The 24831-nt window shown below is 42.7% G+C and overlaps 1 protein-coding gene across 5 annotated transcripts in view; it reads right to left on the minus strand.

Moving 5' to 3' along the window:
• The window catches only part of DOCK2 (dedicator of cytokinesis 2), a 407128-nt gene that overhangs the window by 346764 nt on the left and 35533 nt on the right, over positions 1 to 24831 (minus strand). For all 5 annotated transcript variants that reach the window (XM_040630309.1, XM_040630312.1, XM_040630308.1 and 2 more), the window contains 8 exons: positions 23564 to 23712; positions 17461 to 17596; positions 15046 to 15200; positions 10029 to 10110; positions 4601 to 4736; positions 2119 to 2194; positions 1074 to 1150; positions 360 to 485 (listed from right to left, as the gene is read on the minus strand). In XM_040630309.1, the coding sequence (XP_040486243.1) occupies positions 360 to 485; positions 1074 to 1150; positions 2119 to 2194; positions 4601 to 4736; positions 10029 to 10110; positions 15046 to 15200; positions 17461 to 17596; positions 23564 to 23712 (937 nt within the window). The remainder of the gene's footprint in view (positions 1 to 359; positions 486 to 1073; positions 1151 to 2118; positions 2195 to 4600; positions 4737 to 10028; positions 10111 to 15045; positions 15201 to 17460; positions 17597 to 23563; positions 23713 to 24831) is intronic.

Here is a 24831-nt window from a genome sequence, read left to right on the forward strand (position 1 = left end):
CAATATTCTCTCCAAAAGAATAGAATTATTCTATGTGTAGTAAAGTAGAAAGGATGTCCATGATAAATTATTAAGTGATAAAGGAAGTTGCAGGGCACTATATAAAGCTTATGAAGTAATGTTATATAAAGCATATGAAGTGTGATCCCATCTGTGAGGGGGAAAAAAGTGCATGTGCATATATTTATGTGCCTATGTTTATTATGTGAATATAGGGAAGATTTTTGGATATAAAAAAATCATTTTACCTTCAGGGAGAGAAATAGAGAAAAGGCAGTTGAAAAGGAAGGAGTTGACTTTGTAAAAAGAAAATGGATGTCACAAACCAGACCACCCCCTAGCCCAGGGGAAGGCCAGACCTGGCATGATGATCTCTGGGAAGCCCAGCTTCCTGGCCACCACAGTGGTCCTGTCCACCAGGTGTGGGTAGTCCTTGCGGATCTGAATGATGTCACCCACAAGCATCTTCATGGTCACCCAGAGACCTGGAAGAGAATGCTCGCCATGAAGAGCCAACTTCAAGATGTGCTCGGTCTCACCCTCCCGCCTCTCTCCCTTTGGGCTCTTTCTGGAGGAGACTGCTGGAAGCAGAGAGAAACAGATACGGGTGCAGCGACCCAAACCAGGAGGAGGAAGCAAGGTGGAAAGCAGAGGGGCTCTGGGGCCAGACATGTGTGGGTTTGAATCCCACTGGTTATTTCCAGCAGTGGAAGTAACAGAAGTGAAATTCTGTCAAATTCATCCACCCAGGCTTTGTGAAGTGAGGTGGATACCACCTACCTCACAGGACTGTGGGAATAATTAAATCAGGTAAGGAGGTTTAGGAAGGTGCCTGACACATAGGAGATAATCAGGATATATCAGTTCCCCTCTTCCTTTAGGCACTAGGACATGCCTCCCAGATTCAGGAGATGTGGTTTCCATTTCCAAAGATCACATGCTCCCGTTTTTCACGAAGGTCTGTCTGGAAGGGAGGCTACGTTTGCCAGGGTTTATGATTTTGATCTGTTTTCCAAAGAATCAAGAGCTGCCAAGCCAGAGCCCGGTCTGCTCGGCACATTGTGACACTGTACCTTGCCCTCCACTGTCTCCCTTAGAGGCTGTGACTTTGCCCAGCAGACTGTGGAGGAAGTCATTCTCAGCAGTCACTCTGGGAAGGAAAAGAAAGCACGAAATATTTGCATGGTTCTCTCATAGGGTCCCCACCTTGAGGTTAAGTTGCCCAGCCCCTCCATAACCTTAGGTGAAAAGTGGGCCTGCCCATGTCAGCTCAGACAGCATATATACCATCAAGAAACATATTTCTCTTTTTCACAAAGCAACAGGGTTCTGAGATTTGGGAATAACATTTCTACAACTAGAGGCTAATTTTTTTTTTTTTTTTTAATCTAGAAGACTCTTAGAGAGGAAGGATTCCTAAGCCCTTGAAAGGAACATCTGTTCAGCAAGATGGCAAAGACTAGCTGTTCCTGCTCAGTTCTAATCGCATACTAGAGTCACTGACTTCATTACCAGTAACAAAACTCCATTCTCCTTGGACATCCTTAGTGTAACAAAGTAAGGACAACATTCTCAAACTGGGGATCCTGCTTTCTCGCAAACTCCTTTTTAGAGCAGGAAAAGGACATTTACCCTCTTCACTACCCTCCTCTGAAGTCATGAATATTTCTATCCATGAGAACCAGGTGACAATTCCCTGTTATATGTTCCTGATAAGCTGTTGCTTCACAGAGTTGTGGTTCCTGTATTACTTGTAATTAATGCATGAATCTTTTATTGATTATCTATTTAATCCCCGATCTAAACAGAAGCTCCACGAAGACAGGGCAATGTCTATCTTGTTGACCGCTTCATGCCCTTTGCCTACCACAGTGCCCAGCCCTCTGCCAGCTTTAAATGAAACTCTGTTGAATAAATAACATCTGATGAGTGAATGGGTGAAAAGCTGGTTGGTTTCAAGTGCCTTGGCACTGAGATCATCGATCTCTTCCTGCCCTCTTCTTGGGAGGCCCCGTGGGGTTATCACCAACTCAGGGAACAAGTTCGCCTTGCTTTTGAGCAGTTCAATGAGAAAGGTTGTGGTTTAAAAGAAGGGGAAAGAAATGGGAAATCTCTCACGGGTGAAAAGGAATGAAGTGCTGCTTTTCTTCATCACTCTCTGCTTTCCCCTTGATGATGTCTGTTATGTCCATAACTAAAAACAAACAAAAAACAAAAAAAAAAAGGGAAGAAAGAAGAAAGAAAAATCTATTAATGACTTATGCCCTCCTGCTTCCAGGAAACCATGTTAATGGGATGAGATTGTAGGACAAGAGGCTGGGTCAGAAAGTCTAAAAAGGCAAGCAAGGCAGCATCAGAAAATTCACAGACAGCAAGGGCTCATAATGTGCAGCACCTGGCAAACACTTCTGGACAAAGCAGGCTGGGAGAGCAGCAGGCCACCAAAACATCCAAGCGACTGGGGTTTAGCAGAGGCCAAGAGGAGTCAGAACAGTGGCTATGAAATTGAACAAGTGGGTTTGGATTTAACATATATGTATTGGACGTCTACCATGCCTACAAAACCCAAGCACAATGACACCCTATAGGACCTGAGAATCTAATGAAATCTCCTCACCCCTTCTTCATAAACATGCTCATATGCACAGACACATGACTGTAGGATCCTTGAACCCTGCAATTCCAGACAGATCCTGAACCCTCTGAAACTTCTCCTTAAATTAGCCACTAAAGGTCCATAAAATCAAGGTGAAGAACTCCTGCACTAGAGAGGGGATTATAGAAATGGTTGTGAGGGCAGGAGAGAAGTACGGGGAAAACCTAGTCAAATATAACCCAAACCCCCTGGTAGCATGAAATACCTCAAACCTTCCAAGCCCTGGTCAGGGAGCCATTAAAACCATTGGGGTAATAATTTTTTTTTTTTCTTTTTCTGGTGGGCGGCAAAGAAGGGTTTATTGAGTAATAGCAAAGTGATAGTACAAAGCTCCTGAGGAGGGAGGGGACCCAAGAGGGTTGCCCCATTGGGGTAATAATCTACCAGTGATTCATCTAGCTATTTGAATTTAACCAGCATCCCTTCTTGCTGATTAACAGACACCCCCCTCACCCATTCTCAGTGACTATGATTTGGGTGGAGCAATCTCCCTCTGGCTCCAGAGTTGTTCATAGGACTTAGCCAATCAGAGGACCACATCTCCCTGCCCAGAGTGAGTGCTTAGGGGGTGAGCATGGGCTCATGCTCCTGGGGCTTTTACTAAAACTCATGGGAAAGGGTTGTTTTCTTTCCCCTGGATTACTAAACTGGTAGGATTCAAGCTTGGAACAGCTGGCCCACATTTTGCCTACTAATTGGACACTCATCTTCAGAATAAGACAGTAAGAGGACATAGTGAGATATAAATTTGAGTTCCTGGATCCAGCTATGCCTGAAGCAATCTACGCCTGAACTTTTCAGTTAAATGCCAGATTGTTGTCACCTGAAACCAAAAGAGAGAGCAGACAACAGCTGGGGACAAAGGCACACTTTGAGGAAAGGTTGAAGGACCCTTACTGGCTTTAACAGGAGTATGCCTTATATAGAATCAGCATTTCAGAGCAGGGCACAGATCAATCAGGTCAAAGTTTCTCATTTTGCAGATAATAAAGATAAGGCCCTGGGGAAAATGCTTGCCCCAGGTCATCTACTTAGTTAGCTAGCCACAATGCCTGATTTAAAAAAAACAAAACAGCTCGTTATAAGCTAACTTGTCTACTCTACCACTTTGCAAGCAGTGCCAGGGGACTAGTTGGAGCCAGCTGGTTTGTGAATATAGACCAGGGTATCTTGAAAGGAAGAACATGAAACGTGGGTTTAGATATAATATAGAGGAATTATAAATGGTACATGACTAAAAATATGTATTTGAATAAAAAGAAATAAAACTGGCATATCAAATTGCTGTTTCCACAGGTCTTTAAAAGGTCTTTTAAGGAAAAAAAGGTACTTTAATATAAACTAGGCTAATTAAAAGAAAATATATTAGGTAAATAATAATGCCAGTTATAGTTAAATAACAAAAACCATAAAAATGGGACAAGAATGATGAAGTCTTGGAAACCCCAAGAGAGAGAACTAAGGCTTGGAGAAAAATGCGGAGGCAAGATTGCTCGGAAGCAGCCTCATTTGGTCACACCAACTCTCCAAACGTCCACTTCCATCTGGAATTTAGATGTGTGGCCTGTGAATCATTCTGTGTAACTGGATTTCCTGTCCTGGATATTTTTTAAAAAATGATTTGCTCCTCATAATTAGATCCCGCTCGTACTGTTCTTCCTTCTTCACCACGCTGGGGAGCAAAGGTGCCAACTGCTCAGACGGCACCATGCTCCCAACACTGCTGCAGACACAAGGAATCCATTATTCACAGCCTTCATCATAAATCTGGACTTAGTCACCAATTATTTTGATTTAGTCACCAGAAATGTGGGTTTTAAGAGGTGTCTGGTATAAATTTGGGGGGGGGGGGACAAGGAGGAGAGGGAAAGAAATAATCTTTAAAATTCAGCCATATAAAATACACACTTCAATAAAAGTTAATGGTGTGTCGTGTGTCATTACCTGCCACCCCAAAGGGCCGCCTCAGTCCCTGCGTGCACTTCTTTGTATTCGTATCCTTGAGATCCATCTTCCCCACTCGGACTATTTGACAAATCAAGTAAATTTTATCCCTGTTGAGGTCTTTGTTTCCGAGATCCTGTAGGGCAGGAAATGAATAGTTATACACCATGTGTCTAAAGAAGTAGAAAAGGAAGCTCACTAATAGTAAATTGTGGGGGGAATGTACTTAACACTTAGTGTACATGGACCAATCATACAATTAGTCCTGGGAAAGGTAGAAAACAGGACAATCATACCCATTTCACAGATAAGAAAGGTGAGTTTTAGAAAGGATACAGAGTGGCAGGTCTCTGATGTTCAATCCCAATTCTTCAATTTTAAACTAATAGGGAGAGAAGGATAGAAGTACAGTATCAGTTATACAGGCAGCATTTCCTATATGCCAGCTGATGGATCCAAAACAGCATTTGCCACAGGTGACTTCATCCATCTCATCACTGCTCAGCACCACTGAAGGAGAAAGCAAAAGGGAGAAGGTACAACCCCAACAGTTAACCATTTACTGAGCACCTGGTGTATGTTTATCACTCAGGAATGGGTTGTTGTGGCACCAAACAATCCCAGCATCTCAGAGCTTTACTTCTAGCTCAGGCTACCTGCCCAATGCCAATGGCTGGGGGACCCGCTTACCTACCTGCCCTGGCTCCTAGCTGACAGATGATCCCTCTCGTCACAACAGGTGCTTCCACTGTCCCCGCGGCAGGAGAAGGGAATGTGGCAAATCACTTACTAGTCCTTAAAGTTTCCACCCAGAATAGACATCACTTTGGCTTGTATTTCAATGACCAAAACAAGGCAGGTGGCTGCAGCTAACTTTAAGGGGGACAGCAGAGTGTACTCTAGTGCGTGCCTTGAAGAAAAACACTGACATGGGGAACTACACTAATGTGCCCTGCACTGTGCTAAGTTTCTCATAAACCATTGTCTTGTTTGATCCTTAACAACTTTCTGAAGTAGATACTATTATTGCACCCCCATTTTACAGATGGGAACACTGAGACACAAAGAAGACAAGGGACTTCCCTGGGATCATGACCTTAGCCCTTGGAGACACTGTCCAGTCATTCTAAGACTGAAGTCTATAAAATACCTAACCACCACAACATATCGCTCTCACCATTAGAAGAATACAGAGGAGGGAAAACCACCTGGACCACCTCAGCATCTCACTGTCCTGCTCAAAGCTAAAAGCTTCAATGTTCTTGGGACCGCCTTCCAGCTGGGTTAAGAAAGAACATCAAAGCATGTTGTTGGCATCAGAGTAGAGAATCCTGGGCCTGGCCTCACTCGGGAATAGTTGCTTTTCCTCCAAATTAATCCTCCTACAGGCACATGCACTGGGAATAGCCTGTCAGCTCACATAAGAGCCAGGGCCCAGGCAAAGCAGCCACCTCATTGCGGCTGGTGTGGATAGAAGAGTGCAGAGGCATGCAGAGTTTCTGGAAACAAAACATGGCCCCAATGTGGTCCACACCTTTCTGCTTGGGACCTGTGATGGTTAAATTTTATGCATCAACTTGGCTACGTTATGGTGCTTAATTGTTTGGCCACACACTAGTCTAGATGTTGCTAAGGAGGTATTTCATAGCTCAGATTAACATCTATAATCAGTTGACTTGAAGTCAAGGAGATTACCTTACATAATGTACACATGCCTCATCCAACCAGTTGAAGGACTTGAGGCCTTATTCAGTGTTGTACCTCAGGCACTCAAACCTGAGGTTTCCCAGTGAAGGAGGAATTCTGCCTCGGGACAGCAGTATAGAAACCCTGCCTGAGTTTCAGGCCTGCTGGCCAGCCATACAGATTTCAAATTTGACAGCCCCCACAATCATGGGAACCAGATCCTTAGAATAAATCTATCTATATATCCTATTGGTTCAGGTTCTCTGGAGACCGACTGACTACTATAAGGGCTGTCCTTTTACCAGCGGGGGAAATGGACATCTGCTTCCCAACTCTCCAAAATCTCCCTGTTAGGCAGGGAGAAGGGAAGGCAGGGGAGAAGGGGGCTTCCTGACTAAGGAAGCTTGGCCACTCATTTGTATTCCTCGCCCTGCCCTGTAGGCACCTGAATTTGAGAACCCAATTACCTCACGTGCAGATGGTTGGACGGCCTTTTCTCTGGCCTGCCTCACTCCTTCCTCCCACCCACCCTGAAATCCCCTACAAACTTACCTTTGAAGCCATGTTCATTATTTCACTTCTCTCCCCACAATGACGTTACTAGCTCCTTATTTTCTACCCTATTAGTGCTAATCTTCCCCAGCCGACGTGAAAGGTCTCAGACATAATATATTTCCAGCTGTCCTAGCCAACCAGTTCTCCACTATTCTCTGCATGTAAGTACTCTATTTTTGTCACAAAGATTTCTTTATTGCTCCCCAAACACACAATGCTCACTTTCAACTCACTCTTCCTTCCTAAGCACCCTGTCCACACCTCTGCCTCAGATGCTTGCCTTTTATTCCTCTATATATCCAAACCCTTTGCATCCTTAAGAGCTCAAGTCTTGCTTCCTTTATAATGACCTCTGTCCTTAATTACTTCTCTTGTCTCATTAGGAATTTTCATATTTTTGAAATATCTAGTTTGGTATCTTTCAGAGGCATTCTAGAACCATAAAGGCCCTGACACCTGAAAAGATCCTTCTTAGATGTTATGGGCTAAATTACATCCCCTCAGAATTCATATGTAGAAGTCCTAACCCCCAGCACTTCAGAATGTGTTTGGATATAAGGACTTTCAAGAAATGATTAAGCTAAAATGAGGTTATGCAATGACTGGTGTCCTTATAAGCAAGGAGATTAAGACACAGACACACACAAAGAAAAGACCACGTGAGGACACAGGGAGAAGAGGCCATCTGCAAGCCAAGGAGAGAGGCCTCACAAGAAACCAACCCTGCGAACACCTTAATCTTGGACTTCCAGCCTCCAGAACCGTGAGAAAATAAATTTCTGTTCCTTAAGTTACCCAGACTGTGGCACTTTGTAATGGCAGCTCTGGCAACTAATATACTAGGTAAGCCTACAAGGTTCTTAATTAAGCCCCTCTTCCACCCCTTTTCTCTGAAGAGATTTCATTTGATCAAAGGAAGACACCAGACCTTTAAGAGCTGCCTCATCAGAGACGCTTGGCACTAAAGAATATTAGCATCTTACAAAATACTCGAGCACAAGTTATTCTCTGGAGAGTGTATAAATGAGCAATCCTCACTCAGAACTGTGTTCCAACCTGTGGTGTTTCTCAATCATTTTTGCTTTGGCCTTATAAAACTCAGACATATTAGGGAAGTTGAGACGGGACAACAAAACTTAAAACACATGTCACCTGATTTAGTAATTCATTAGCACTCTTTTTACTGTCCGGTCTTGTTTCCTGTGTGTTAGCAATAACCCCCAAACTGGGAAAATTCTTAGGGAAACTGGTGGTATACTCTGCTTTCCTCTTACAGAGCCAGGGTGAGTGAATGCTTATAAAGGAGACAGGGGAAGTTCACCATCAGCTAACCCATGTGCCAGGTCCCAGGGCTTGCCCTCAAAGAGGAAACCAGAAAGAGCTAAAATCCAGAGACAAGAGAAATAAGGCCAGAAAGGCACATGCCTGCCAAGTTTTATCTTTCTCTAACTTAAACATCACCTCAATGCCCAATTGAAAGTAAAGCCCAGTCAAACACCATCACATCACCCTGTTTTAATTATCTGCATTGCATGGATTGCCTTTTGACATTTTCTTGTTTATTTATTCATTTACTTGTTTTCTGAATTCCACCCATCACATCTTGAAAAGGGTCTATCAGCTTATTCAATGCTGTATCCCCAATACCTAGCACAGATTATACCCATACTAGGTATTCACTCGATAGCTCTTGAATCAATAAAAGAAGCTAGAGCACCATGACCTTCCTTGTCCCAAAATGAAGACTCCCATCATTTCAAGATGGAGAAGTATCAGCCTGTTGAGTCAGTCAACCAAAGTCCCCAAGTTCATTTGCTGTGGGAAGAAGAGGCGGCGGCACAGGCAGAATTCCATGCAGGCAGAGTCACACTCTCCATGATAGTGAGAGACACACACGTACTGATGCCCTCTCCTGCACGTTTACATCATGAATTGGTTCTCTGCAAAATCAACCGTTGATTGATTCCCTGTCCCTGTCCCTCTCATGAAACATCTGTCTCCTGGTTTAATCAGGAAGCCCCATGGGACTTTCCTATTTATCAAGAAAATAAATAGGCTCCTCCTTCTAACTAATAATAGATAAACAGGACTGAGACACATTTATATATGCCAGGAAAACTTTGTCTAAGCAATTAGAACTATGATCTTATTCCATGCCTCTGGCCCATTTTTCAGGAAATAACAAACAAAATAAATCAGCTGCACTCCAATCTAATTGTGACATAACATAAGACATTGCACTTAATGGGCTGTAACTGGAAAATTATTGTAGAGCAATGTCGGTTAATCTAGCATGTCGGTCACTCCTGGATCAAACTCATAGGTTTGGCCAATGCCCAAATCCCTCCCTGGCTCCTCCTCTGTAATTTCCCTTGCTAACATAGGCAACAGAGTGAAAAATCTCATAAACACTCTTTTTCCCCAAAGGAGCTTGCAGAGAATGCCAATATCTTTAGGTATCTTAAAATCACACTCTTAACACACCCTCATGGAAATAGGACAAGAGAAAGGTCTTTGCTGAAAATAATAACACTTATCTTTTTCTTTCTACTGTTTGTCTTTTCCAGAACTAAAAAGCCAGGCTCACTTTCAGAAATAAATCATCCAACTAACAACTGATTTCAACATTTCTATACATGTCTCGCCCAGCAAATACTGGTATATAGAAGAATGATCTCAGGGATCTGTTAAGATCTTTATTCATCTGTGATTTGATTATGTTCAGAATATCCAATTTACCAATGCAGTCAATGCTCTTAGAAGGTCTTTTCTTTTTTCTGATACATTTTAGAGAGGTTTTTACAAAGTCTGAGCCAAAGAAAGGAACTCAGGTTAGCCATGAATTAACTGATAAATCAGAATAGCTGCTGTACCCAGTTCATGTAGACATTATTGCTGGAAGGGGTCTGTGCTTGTTTACACAGCACTTGGCATGTGTTCTTGGTGTGCACATGAGTGAAAAAGAAAGAGGGAAGGAGATAGAAAGAGGGGAAGATCCATCTTCCTAACAGCTTCCATAGGACATACAACATTCCCCCATCCCATCTGCTCTGAATCTCTCCAGAAAGCCCAGAACACAGATCTGCACCCAGGCCATGCTCCCTCCTGACCAAGTGAGTGGCAGAGTTTCCGAGATCATACCCTTGTAAGTATGGAAGACAGGAGCAACAAGACAGTGCACACCCACCGTGAAGACCACTTTCAGGTTGTTGAGCATCTCGATCTCCTTCGGGAAGCCCTTGCTGCCCCATCGCACCAAGTAGTTCTCACTGTGGGAAGAGGAATGGCAACCTGTTATTGCCTGGAGCTCAACAATGCTTCGGTAAAAATATTCACTGAGCCTCTACTGTGTGCTCAACCAGTACTGGCTGCTGGGGACATGGTAGTGTTTGAGACAGACATGGTCCCTCCTTCTAAGAGATTACAGTTCTCTCTAACAGACCAGGGGGCAAAGAATCACTAACATACGCATTCACATTCTCTCTTCTGAGCAAATTCTGGCCCAGCTACCTAATATTGTTGAAGAGTAGCAGCATTCTCTGTAGAATTAAGAGTGGGAGAGATTGGGAAAGGATTTGGGTATGTTTTGCTGGATGTTAAGAATGCATTTGCCTTTCTCATCTCATTCCCTTTTCAAGACTAATTAAAGATTAAATTTTTTTAATAATTATCCATTGGACATGGGACTATTTCCTTGAATGGAATATCACACTGTGATGGGGGGCCATAGATAGCCTTAGCCATTATCTGAGATACACTTAAATAACTATCTAAATGCAGTTGTGACGACTATTCATATTCAATTGTGCTATAAAGACAAAGTTCAGGGTGTTGCAAGAATGTGTATCAGGAAAGTCTGGCCTAGTCTGGGTGGTCAGGAAATTCCTTGCTGGGGATATGACATGTAAATAAAGTTAGTCAGGAAAAGAGAGTGAGAAAGGGAAATGTTTCAGGAAAAACAATCATATATTCAAGGGCCCTGAGGCAGGCTGGAGCTTGCTACATCTAAAAAACAGATTCAAGGGGAAAGTGATAAGAGAAAACTTAGAGAGGCCAGACTATGTAGGCCTTATAGGCCATTCAAAGATTTTGACTTGATCCTAAAAGTAATGGATATCCGCTGAAGCATTTTATGAGGGGCAGTCACACAGTTCTGACATATGATCATTTACCATCTTGCATCTTCTAGCAACCATACATCACCTTGTGCAGTTCATACTAGTCAGTCTTGAATTAGGATAAAAACAAAATAAGCTCAAAACCCAAATCATCTCAAAAAAAGCATAACAAGAATTTATCAAAGTTAGGGGGAGTTGCCTTGTTTTTAGAGATTTGTTCTCTCCAACGTCTTGTTACTCTCTCTACTCACTCCTAGAAGACTAATGAGAGTAGTCTGAGCAAGTTCAAGGGGTAAATGGAACTGATAACAAAATGAACACAGCTCTGGATTAACCACTGGTTAAAATTCAATCGAGTTAAATGTAGCTTTTCTGGGGTGCCTGGGGGGCTCAGTTGGTTAATCAACCAACTCTTGATTTGAGCTCAGATCATGATCTCGGGGTCCTGGGATTGAGCCCTGCATGGGGCTCTGTGCTTAGCGGGGAGTTTGCTTGAAAATTCTGTCTCCCTCTGCTCCTCCCCCAGCTTGCATGCACACACACACACACTCTCTCTCTCTCAAATAAAAGAAATAAATCTTCTTTAAAAAAAGTTAAATGCAGCTTTTCTTCCTTCTTTTTAATTTTAATTTTTAATTTTTAAAAAGATTTTATTTATTCACTTGAGAGAGAGAGAGAAAGAGAGCACATGGGTGCTGGAGAAGGGATGAAGGGGGAGGGAGAGGGACAAGCAGACTCCATGCTGAGTGCAAAACCCAACCTGGGACTTGATCCTCACAACCCTGAGATCATGACCTGAGCTGAAACCATGAGTTGGACACTTAACTGACTGAGACACACCCAGGTGCCCCTCTTCCTTTTTTTAAATAAGTTCTTAAAATTTTAGTGGAATTTTCAGTAAACTAACCAAGAAACCTCCAAAGATCCATAAAAAATTGTTTTAAAATTATTTCCCATTGGTTATTTCCAGAATGTCATAGTGATATATCTGGGTCTTTCCCAGGACCTTTGAACACATGTAGCATACCCAGTAGAGAACCAGCCTGTTAGGTCTAAACATTAGGCACCAGAAATTTTCTCCTAGCAGAAATGCAATCATAAAAAGAAAAGCAACTTAGAGGGCTGAGCTGGCTCTATCCATCCCTAACCAGGAAGACCTGGGTGGTAATTCTAAAGGCCCACCTGGCACGAAGACAGGTGATACCTACTGCACACGACACTCTCCTCCAAGGAAGGGGAGGACCATCTCAATTCCTCCTCAAGCCTTTTTTTTTTTTGGAAATTAGCCTTGCCACTGGCCTGATGTCTAAGCTGCTTCTTTTTGGTCCTACAAAAATTTACCTTATATTTCCCAAGCCAGATCTATTCAGGCATCCACTGGAATCAGACCATGATTCATCCCAACATTGAAAGTTCAGTCTCAGCCAAATTGTCCCCAGTCCACATTTGGGTCACATTGAGACTGCCCTAACTTGTCTTTGGCAAGGAATGCCTTGTCTTGCCATTGTATGTCAACCCTGGCTAGGCAGGAGTGGACAAGACTGATTTCTTAGGGGAAGAACCACTGTCTAGAGTCAGAATGACATAGGGAGTGCTTCCAAGATCCCCTTCCCCTTTCTTGTATCATGCGTCTTCTCATCTTTCTTTGTATTCTACTTCTCCTGCCCTCCTTTTTTTTTGGTTTTTGTCCCTTTTATTCCCCTTCGTCCTCATCTCTCAGTTTCCTGAGGGCTTCCCTGTATTTCTGGCCCTCTCAGAGGCATCACTCAGGCATGCCCCATTGAGCCTATCATCTGGTGTGGCACATCAGGGAACAGAGCTGCCATGCCACTGATCCATTGCCTCTTTCCACAGAGCTGGTTCAGGTCATCCATCACTTAGATGGGCCAGTAGGCCAGGCACCCCTGTCAATTCGATCATGAAGAATCATGTTTCCTGAAAGGCAGAAAGGGTCCTATGAGTGCTTTCAGGGTCTTTGTCACAGGTACCTTGTGAATAGCTGGCAGGGAATGGCAAGGGGCCTATGGCTCACGGACCATTTCAAGTGTGTTCTAAGGTAGCAGGAACAATCATCTGCAGTGTTCACTGAGGCCTAGCCAGGTGAATTGGACTGACTTTTAATATTAGGGATTTAGGTTTAGTATAAAGAATAGCTGTCCACCATGACAGTTCTGAAACCCTGATAAGACCCATTCAGGATATTCGATACAACTCTTTCCTTGGTGACATACTAGAGTGGGAGCTAGGGGCACCTGGGTAGCACAGTTGGTTAAGCATCCAACTCTTGGTTTCAGCTCAGGTCGTGATCTCAGGGTCGTGAGATTGAGCCCTGCATCAAGCTCCACGCTCTGCACAGACTTTGCTTGAGATTCTCTCTCTTTCTTCCTCTGCCCCTCCCACTCGTGCTCTCTCTCTCTCTAAAATAAATAAATCTTTTTGAAAAAATAAAGTGGGAATTAGCTTGTCTTTGGAATCAGATAGGTGGACCTGAGTAGAAATCTTAGCTCTGCCATTAATAAATATATATGACTTTGAACCAGTCATTTGACCTTCCTGGGCCTCATTTTCCCACCTAAATGACATAGACTAATGAGAATTAAATGAGATCATACACAGACCTCAGTTCAGTCTTCTTAGATGGACAGCCCCTCCATGTTTCACAAACGTCTCCAGGAGAGCCATTATTTTCCAAAGTACTACTGTGCACCAGGCACTGTGCGTGATCTCATTTAACCATCATAACAACCAAGCTAGGGAAACAACACTTTCTCCATAAAGGCAGAGGGGTTATGCTCCAGCTGCATTCTAATATATCAGCTGGGACTTCAAATATGGGACCTCAAATATGCAACCATGTGTTAGCCCAAAACCCCACTGGAGGAGACCGGCAGGGTCACCACCTGGAACGATGGTCTGAGCCACAGGCAGAGGCCAGAGGCCCAGTAGTTGGGGCTGGAGATGCACCAAAGTCTTTTCCCTGGAGATTCTCAAAAGGTATTCTTGCTTCCTCAAGCTGAGGCACCCAGAAGTTCCCTTACTTTCTACATTCTCAAGAGCAATCGGTTAAAGTAATAATAATAACAGCCACTGCCACTTGGAGAACTGTGTCAAGCTCTGTGCTTCATGTGCTTTTTCTCGTTAAAGTCTGAAAGAAATGACCCCATGAGGATTGTACTAACATTTTGCAAATGGGCAACTCAGGCTTAGAAAGATAAGCAATTTGCCTGAGGTTAAGAAAGAGTAAATGGTGCAGCCAGGTTATGAACTCAGGCAGATTTCAGAGCCCACATTCTCAGCCTGATATCGCCCTGGAGGAAATGAAGTTCTCACCATTTACTTCTTTTTCTTCTTCTTTTTTTAAGATTTTATTTATTTATTTGATTGACAGAGAGAGAGAGAACATAAGCAGGGGGAGTGTCAGGCAGAGGGAGAAGCAGGCTCCCCATCCCCACTGAGCAGGGAGCCTGATGTGGGGATCAATCCCTGAGCCGAAGGCAGACGCTTAACTGACTGAGCCTCCCAGGAGCTCCCACCATTTACTTCTTTACTCCCATTTTATTTTATTTGTTTAGCTTTGTTTTTGTTTTACTTTTATTTTTTACTTAAGTTTTTGTTTTAATTTCAGTTAGTTAACATACAATGTTATAATACTTTCAAGTGTACAATATAGTGATTCAACACTTCCATACATCACCCAGTGCTCATCATGACAAGTGCACTCCTTCATCTCCATTGCCTATTTCACTCATCCCCCTCTACCCATCTCCTATTTTAAAAGTAGGTATTTTTATTCTAGCCAACACCACCTATATGAATCTCATTTTTTCTGATTGTTTTCCAGTATCAAAAACCTATTTACAAAATCTTACTGTATAACCATAACCACACTAGGGGAAAAATTTAGTAATAAACAATATTTCTACCTGACTCACATATCTTAGGGTTACTTCCACCTTTTCAGGCTCAGTTTCTCTTCCAGGTGGGACTTTCTCCACAAATGATGGTGGGAATAAAAAGGATGCTCTGTGCTCAGCTAATTCCAACCTCCCATATACAGAGAAGTCAGGCAATATTGAACACACCTACCTTATGACCGTTTGCTTGTTGGGGTCATAGAGAGACATGAAGAGTTCAGCATCTTCCCCAATTCGGCACACAAAGTTCCTCACAAAGACATAGAGGCTGTGGGTGGGGGATGAGGAGATCCGGGAATACATTCCATAATCTGGCTGGTCTTTTGACTAAGAGTTGGAAGAAAGAAAGGAGAGAGGTGGAGAAAATCGGCCAGAACCACTGAAGATTCAAGCCCGAAGATTTCTGCATTATATTCAGGTCTACCAGCAAAAGTCTCTGTGATCTGGGGCGCCTGGGTGGCACAGCGGTTAGGCGTCTGCCTTCAGCTCAGGGCGTGATCCCGGCGTTCTGGGATCGAGCCCCACATCGGGCTCCTCCGCTATGAGCCTGTTTCTTCCTCTCCCACTCCCCCTGCTTGTGGTCCCTCTCTCGCTGGCTGTCTCTATCTCTGTCGAATAAATAAACAAAAAATCTTTAAAAAAAAAAAAAAAGTCTCTGTGATCTGAGCCAAGTCACTTTGACTCTCTTGGCCTTGATTTTCTCATTTTGGGAAATACCACTGTTCGGCCCAGGCTTCGTTGTAAAGTTAGTGTCATAAAAAGCACAAGCCATAAAAAGAAAAAAAAAACGCTTAAATGGACTTCATCCAAACTAAAAACTTCTGGTTTTTTTTTTTTTTTAAATGCATTTAAGAAAATGAGAAGGCTAGGCACAGATTGGGAAAATGTATTCACAAAGCACATGTCTGATAAGGAATCTGTATTTAGAATATACAACTATACAATTGTATTTAGAACATACAAAGAGTTCCTACAACTCAATGATAAAAAAAATCAACCCAATTAAAATGGGCAAAATTTTTGTACAGATACTTCACAAAAAAAAAGATACAAATGGCTATGGCCAGTAAGCACATGAAGAGATGTTCAACATCACTAGTCCTTCAGGGAAATTCAAATTAAAACCACAATAAGAAAGCACCACAAAACCACTAGAAAGGCTAAAGTTAAGAGACTGGCAAGACCGAGTGTTGAACGAATGCAGAGCTACGGGAACTCTCATATACTGCTGATGTGAATGTGAAATGTACAACCTTCCTGGGAAATAGTATGGCAGTATCTTAAAATGTTGAACATACACAAATCATAGGATCCAGCAATCCTATTGTCAGGTATCACTCGAAAATAATGAAAATATATGTCCACGCATATGTTTGCAAATGTTCCTGTCAGTATTAGTTATGTAGCCCCAGGTGGAAACAACCCACATGTCCGACAATGGACAACTATTTGATGGTATAGCAACTCAGCAGTAAAAAGGAAAAGAATAATATATACAACATGAACCTCAAAAACATCACGCTGAGTAAAATAAGTCAAACACCAAAACCGTATGCTTTCATTTATATGAAACTCCAGAAAAGGCAAACGTGTAATCACAGAAAACAAATTAGGGTTTGCCTGGGCCTAGACACTGGGAAAGGGGATCAACTACAAGGGGACTCAAAGAAACTTTCAGGGTGACACAACTGTTGATATCGTGATTATGGTGGAGTTCGCTCAACACTATATTTTAGTAAGATTCAGTAGACTATAGTTCATGATGAATTAATTCCATGTGAAAATTATCTTAACAAAACTAAAAATAAATTTTCAAGTAATACACAGTGGCTAAAATGATTTTTTTAATCATAAGTAAGATTATGTTAATCTTGAAAAAAAATTATGTTTGCTTGAAATCTTTCATTGGCTTTCCGCCACACTTGGGATTACATCTTAACTGTTTTCTGTGACCCCTCAGGGAGCAGGAGCTGCTCCCTATCTCTCCAAATCATTGCCTACACTTTCCCACTGCTCATCATGCCCTATCCACACTGGCCTTTCTACTTGAACATTCAGAACAAAGTCCTACCTCAGGGCCTTTTCACTTACTGTTCCCTCTGCCTACAACACTTTGTCCCTAGATCTTCCCAGGCTTGGTGACTTCATATTATTCAAGTGTCAACTCAGATGTCTCTTCTGAGAGAGGCCTTTCCTGATGGTACCTTTTAAAATAGTTCCTGATTCACTCTGATTCACATAACCCTAGCTTATTGCCTTTTAGAGACTTATCACCATCTGGAATTAATTCGTCCATTTATTTATTTACTTCTTATTGCCTTTCTTCTTTCCCCCTCTCTGGAATATAAAATCTCCATGAGAACAGGAAACTTGCCCTGCATTAAACTACCTGTGGGATGGATGCAGAGCGAATTACAGACCCAAGTACAAAAACACAATACAATGCATGTGGTTACTGATAATCTCAGGTCATAGAACAGATGTCTCCTTGAATAGTATAGACTCTGGTTAATTAGCCTATTATTTGAAGTTTATGATGTGCCATATGACTGTCTCGCTTGGCCAAAGTCTATTTTACAAAGCTCACCATTTCTTCCTTGATGCGCTCTGTGATTTTATCAGTCGCTTCCTCGTGTGCATGGAACAAGCTGATGACGCTGGTATTATCAGGGTCCAAGATATTTCCATCATCATCTCTGACAATCAGATCAAGCTCAAGTATTCTGAAAAGCAAAAACAGAGGGTGAGCATAAATCAGGGGAGGCTTAAGGCTTTAAGAGGTTGGTGAGAAATTTATACCAGAAGGTTCACCTGGTCTCTGAGAATTGCAGACTTCTATGGAACAGCTCTACACCAACAGCCTTGCACACAACCACGGGGCATACTGGTACAGTTCAGCCTCTTTGGGTGGTACTATGGCAGTGTATATTAAATTTTCTTAAAATGTATATTTCCTGCACTAGTGAATCCAGAGAAGCAGCCACATTTGAATGAGGATGTATGTTACAGCGTTACTTGCATCAGCAAAGTGTTGAACAAAACCACAATGTCTGTCAAAGGGAGAACAGCTAAATAAACTGTGACCTGTAATGGAATTCCATGAAGCAGTGCTTAACAAATATAATATAGCTTTAATATGTCTAATGATATATCTCAGTGAAAAAAATAAAGTATGAAAAAATGCATACATTAGGTTTATATAAACAAATAAAATGAGCCAGATATATTACCAGGGTGCATGTACATGAACGACAAGAAAAAAGAGAAGGGTCTGGACAAAAAGTGCCGAACCACCAATACTACGAACAGGGGTACCTATGAGGTGGGGTAGGACCCTGGGACCAAGAGGGGTTGGAGGGGTTAAAGGAGCCATGTGCCTTATCTTAAGCTGTTTTATAATATAATATGATATGATATGATATGATATGATATGATATATAACAGAGAAGGTATTCATATGTTATCTATAAAACAATATTTTGAACATAGTTGCTGGGGAAAAATCTCAGATATATTGCTTGTTATTATATAAGCTTGCTCTTTAGCTCTTTGACTTCCAGGCCACAAGCTTTCCCCTACTTGGTATTGATTTGTTTCAACTGCATCTGCCATTCTGATTGGTATCAATGATACCTAATAACAGCAAATGCATAGCACTTGTGGTAAGCTCACATACGTTAAATGTTTTATGTATATTAATGCATTTGATGTACTATTAATACTCCCATTTTACAAATGAAAAAAAGACCAAAGATATGGGGGGTTAATTAATTTGCTCAAGGTCACATAACTAGTTAAAAAGTAATATGGCATCCTGTCTGCACTCTTAACCTCTATGGTATACTTTCTAGATGGGAGGCACTTAAGGGCGTACTGGATTAAGGGACCAGGGGTAGGCGTGCAGAGGCCTGGACTTGAAGCTGCTTTCTCACTTGATGTTGAGACGGAGGACCTCAGCTATCCATACAAAGAAGGTAGGGGAAGTGGGCTGATGAAGACTCTGAGAAGGCCAACCGTGGTCCTACTTAGGCACCCTTACTGAGTACCAGACTCTGAAAGGGCAGCAAGGACAAATGAAGGAGACTAAGTTTCCATATCTTATTTGAGAACCAGATTGAGAAGCACACCTTTCATCTCATCCAAATGCAAACAGAAAGGAGCCAAGGTTCACCCGTTTGTCCACATTCATTAGAAAATTAACTTCCAAGTAGATATGATTCATAATGTTGCCCAGCCATGCTGCCAGACAGATGATGCTAGGGGGAACAAATGCTTTCAACTAATGCTGAGCAGAGACTCGCGTGACCTCAGAAAAGATGGAGCATAGCCAATACATAATTTAATGCCAACATCTCTCTAGCTCTTTCTCTTCAAAATTTATCAAAGTGGATTCAGTTCTAAAATGAATGAATAAAACATCCTCTAGGGTCCAGCTATCTTGGGACTTGGAGGAGTCATCTGAGGATTCCTCACTCTTTGGAGACCAAGGAGCTTGCCCATTACCGGTCTCACGTGGAATTTCAGAAGCTTTAGTAGTCACAGGCCAGGACTGTCAGGATTCCCATAATCCAGGGTCAGGAGAGGCTGTCTCCCAATTGAACAGCAGACCATTTACTTTGGAGAAATGAGCATTTTGACATTTTCTCCTCAGAAGTAGCCCCACACTGCTCTCTTCTGTTCAAGAAAGTAATAAGATGAACCCGAAACAAGGGTAGGGGAAGAAGCCTCCACCGTATGCATTTTTCAAAACCAAAAAATTTTCAATGGTAATGAAAACAGAAATGGCTCCTTCTGTGGCTCCTGACCATCCTCTGGACAAATCCGAACTCCTTGATTTGGCGCTTAGGCCCTCAAGGCTCCAGCAGTTGTCTGCCTTCCTCTCCATGTTCATATTAATCTTGGTCCTCCCACATTCTCTCCCCGCTCCCATCTCCACCCCACGCTCCACCCTCAATTTCTTTACCTAATAATTTCCCCTAGTGCTGTTAGATTCTGGAGAGGTGTCAGCCACCCCCTGCCTCCCCTCTCCCTCTTGTCGGTGTTTTCTGCTCTTGGGAAAGGCATGACTTCCTACTCAACGTCTGTTCACTTCTCTCTCTCCCATATTAATCTACATCATCCTTGGAGGCAATAGGATGCAGTAATAGTTAAGCACTTGAACTCTGGAGCCAAGCTACTGGGTTCAAATTTCAGTCATCGGGGGCAAAACGACCTAATCACTCTGTGAGCCTCAGTTCCCTCATCTGAGAAATAGAGATGATAATAGTACCTACCTACCTCATAGAGTTGTCATGAGATTTAACTGAGTTAATGCATGGAAAGTGCTTAAAACATCCCCTGGCAGATAGTCACCACTCAATAAGTTATTATTAATTATCATTGCTTGCTTTTTGTTGTTGATATAGCAGCTGTATTTTGTAATATCTGTGTCCCCGAGGCCTAGCAGGTACTCAACAAAAGTTTGATGTCTGTACAAATGGCTAACAGACACATGAAAAAATGTTCAAAATCATTAGCCATCAGGGAAATTCAAATCAAAACCACACTGAGATACCACCTTACGCCAGTTAGAATGGCAAAAATTCACAAGGCAAGAAACAACAATTGTTGGAGAGGATGTAGAGAAAGGGGATCCCTCCTACATTGTTGGTGGGAATGCAAGTTGGTATAGCCACTCTGGAAAACAGTGTGGAGGTCCCTTAAAAAGTTAAAAATTGAGCTACCCTATGATCCAGCCATTGCACTACTGGGTATTTACCCCAAAGAGACAGACGTAGTGAAGAGAAGGGCCATATGCACCCCAATGTTCATAGCAGCATTGTCCACAATAGCTAAATCATGGAAGGAGCCAAGATGCCCTTCAACAGATGACTGGATTAAGAAGATGTGGTCCATATATACAATGGAATATTACTCAGCTATCAAAAAGAACGATTTCTCAACATTTGCTGCAACGTGGACGGCACTGGAGGAGATAATGCTAAGTGAAATAAGTCAAGCAGAGAAAGACAATTATCATATGGTTTTTCCATAGAACATAAGAACTAGGAAGATTGGTAGGAGAAGAACAAGGGATAAAGAAAGGGGGTGTAATCAGAATGGGGAATGAAGCATGACAGACTATGGACTCTGAGAAACAAACTGAGGGCTTCAGAGGGGAGGGGTGTGGGGGAATGGGATAGGCTGGTGATGGGTAGTAAGGAGGGCACGTATCACATGTTGCACTGGGTGTTATACGCAACTAATGAATCATCGAGCTTTACATCAAAAACCAGGGATATACTGTATGGTGACTAACATAATATAATAAAAAATATTATTATAATAAAAAAAGTTTGATATCTGAATGAAGGAACAAAGTGAATCATGGGAGAAATAGGCTGATTCTGGTCAGTCCTCCAGCACTAAATTCCCATCATGCTTCCCTGACTCTTACAGTGTGAGGAAATGCACCTCATGTAGCTCCTGACGCTTTGCCCAGAGGTCTGGCCTTCTGGCTTTCAGGAAGCCATCCACCAAATATCAGAGCTCTGAGCTCCAAAGACACCAAGTGATAACTGAAGGTGTCCAAATCTCCTTCCCTTCCAGCTAAGTCATCAGGGAAGGGAGGCAAGAAGTAAAGGGCCCCCTAGCTCAGGGCCTCCGTTTCCAAGGATGCCTCTCACTTCCCCAAAGGGCAGTGACTGAAACTAAAAGTACAGGGCTAGTCCAGACAATGCTGCAGAGCCACAGTTGACTTGGGGAGGACCCTCTCCTCCTCCTTCTCCCATCACTGCCATTAATGGGTTCATCCAGCTATCATTCACTGAGCACCTCCCGTGTGCAGACCCTGTTCCGAACACAGAGAGATGAATTAGATGGCCACTGTCTTACAGAGGTCCCATCACAGCAGGGGAGAAAGGCCAGTAAGGAGATGATTACTGTGGAGGGTAAGTAAGGGCCTACAAGAACACCTAACCCAGCCAGGGGTGGGTGAGGGAAAATCAGAGAAGGCTTCCTATGAGCAGTGACTGTTTCTTCCATCCTTGGCCTTTTTTCTTAGGAGCCCCATGAAGAAACAACACCTGAAGGTCACAGATGCAATTACTGCAAAGCAGCAAAACTCCCTCAATACTCACACTCCCAGCTGAGACTGTACTCAGCTAACGATATCACTGCACCAATGGTGACAGCAGCTGTGTGGCAAACCCTTCCTGTCACTTTGGGATGATGTGCATTATAAGCAGATTTGGACGTGCTTGCCAGCTGCCAGCAGGGGAACCAGCAGAGGGACTGTGCTCCTGGGATGGGAAGCAGCTGTAAGTTGAACCCATTGACTTTCCTGTTGCTTATGGGTCTTCTTCCTAGTGCATATGACAAAAGCAAGAAATCCTGGCTGCTGGGAAATTTCCTTCATGTCCCATTGAATGGGCTCTTTCTACTTCCCCCTCAGGCCTCATGGCCCAGGCTTCTGACCCATTTCACAATCTTCTATACCTGCCATGCTCTCTCATGCACTCCTACCTTCCTTTGGGGGGGGAGGTCTACTTAATACTTCTTTATCTTTCAAAATTCTCCTCAGGGTTACCACCTTCAGGATGCCTTCCTTAACTTCCTTCTCCAAGTTGAATTAAGAGTACCCTTGTCTCACAAGCCATCAAACTTATCACAATACATACCAACAGTTTGTTTGTAGCTCATTACTAACCAGACTGTGGTTCCTTAGCAGACAGGAACTTTTATTTCCACAGCCTCAATAGCTAGCAAGGTATCCGACCAATCATAGGTGTCCGATACATGTTTGTTATTGGGATGAATAAGCAAATGAGTAGGATTTGGAGGGCATCCAAATAACCAGGAGGGAGAGGAGGGCTTTACAGTTCTCAAATGTATCCAGGTAGCATATTAGCAAGGCCCATTCTGGAGCCAGATTGCTTTGGTCTAAATTCTGGTTCTGCCATTACTAGCTATGTGATTCTGGACAAATTACTTGACTCCTTTAAGGGCCTCAGTTTCTTCATCTGAAAACAAATGCGGACAATCAAACTGCATGCCCCATAGAGTTGTTACAAGAATTAAATAAGACACTGAATGTAAATCACGTATGATCAAGCCTGGTACATAATAAGCTCAGATTAAGTGTTACTTGTAATATTATTATTACTACCATTATTATCAGTAGGTTGTCCTGCTTCAGAAAATTGTCTCATGTTCCCCTTAACTTCAAAGCATTCAAACTCTAACCACTTTCTGCTTCTTCCCTTTGGAGGAAACACTTTTGTTACTATGCATATGAGTTAGCTGAGAGCATGTGGCTTGAATAATTTAGGATGGGGGAAGGGACATTAAGTCTCACACCGGGATTTAAGGGAGAGTTTTGTAAGTGCAGGAATAAAATGACAACTAAGCCAAAAGTGAACCAGCATGACTGTGCTCCCCAGCCCCTCAGAAGTAGGTTAAATGAGTGGCTTAAATCTCTCAGTCCAGTAATAACCACTGCATAAGCAAGCCCTCCCTCCCCTTGCAAGTCCCTAGGTCCCACGGGGGTGATGAGAAAGGCACACAATCACCGCGTCGGTAACAGCCTTCTCCCAAATAGAAAGTGGCAAACATGCATCTAAAAATGAAACCAGGTTTCTCTGGAGGGAGACAGGGAAAACAGGGAGTATTTAGGAGAAGAGAGCATGTTTTCCAAGGAAGGAGAAGCTTACTTGTTGCCATAGTCAATTTTGGATGTGACTTTCTGCTTCAGTTCCTTCAGCTCGTCTTTGGGCAGAGTTCCTGAGAGGAGCTGGGACCGCCACTCCATCAGGTCATACATCATGGACTGCACCTGCATAAACCGCTCCTTTTTGCTGGCCTACAAGACAGGAAACAATACACAGTCACCTGGGCCAAGGGTGTGTGGGCATCTATATGACAAACTGTGCCAAAGTCAGTCAAGCATGTTCAGGGGCCATGGCGTGAGCATCTCTCCTGGCCCCTACCCAGCTACCAAGGGATTGGGCCGTAGTCTCCGTCATCCATATATTTTACCTCCCGCTGGGCCACAGAGACTTCCAGAAATGAAAGTAATAATCCCATTCACTTCTTGGTTAAAGAAAGGGTAATCTCTGACTCCCATCAGAAAAGATACTCGTTGAGCAGAAATGCCTTGAATATCTGCTGCAACACAGGTTCCAGAGCTCAGGCCCTTTAAGGCTGGAAACCAGGACCATTTTTCTGGTGATAAAGGCCTATTTCTAGGGCAACATTCTTCCAAGTGTAACATGTACAACCTTTGGGACACGATGGCTTTTGGTGATACAAAGACCCAACATTAAATAACAGACCCATATGGTGATTGTCCTTCCATCCTTCTGTAGAAAGGAAGGAGAAAGGTGTAGTTTCATGGTAATATGTCTTTAACCCCTCTTCAATTTGTCAATTCTTTTTTTTTAATAAGGAGAAAGACGTCTTGAGCTCAGAGCTTTTGACAGGTACTATAGCAAGCATTTAATAACATCGCCTGTTTTCATTGTATTTATTTGAATAATGTTCCTCTAATCATGCCAAGCACTTTTGGCTTTCCATTTGGGAAAGCATGTGTGGTATAACAAAAAAAAGAAAAAAAAAAAAAAATATATATATATATATGTGCGTATGTATTTGTTCTTTGTCCCTAGCTCTTGGCACAGAGCTCCTAAAGCCCTTGGAATTTCCTGAGTGATAAGAGCCTCTTTTCTTATTCATAATGAGCTCCTTTTGACCATACCTGAGTTTATGCTAATGACATGACTCTTGGGGGGGGGGGGGCTTCATAGTTTCTGGATGGGGAGCTGGATGCCAGAGGAACCTACCACGTGATTAGAGAGTTAAAACTTTTCAGCCCCACTCCTTCACCCTTCCCCTTCAAGGAGCAGAGAGAGGCTGAGGATGGAACTCAATCACCAATGTCCAAAGATTTCATCAATCATGCCTATGTAATGAAACTTTGATT

Source organism: Ursus maritimus, unplaced genomic scaffold (assembly GCF_017311325.1).
Source record: "Ursus maritimus isolate PB19 unplaced genomic scaffold, ASM1731132v1 scaffold_15, whole genome shotgun sequence".
NCBI lineage: Eukaryota > Metazoa > Chordata > Mammalia > Carnivora > Ursidae > Ursus > Ursus maritimus.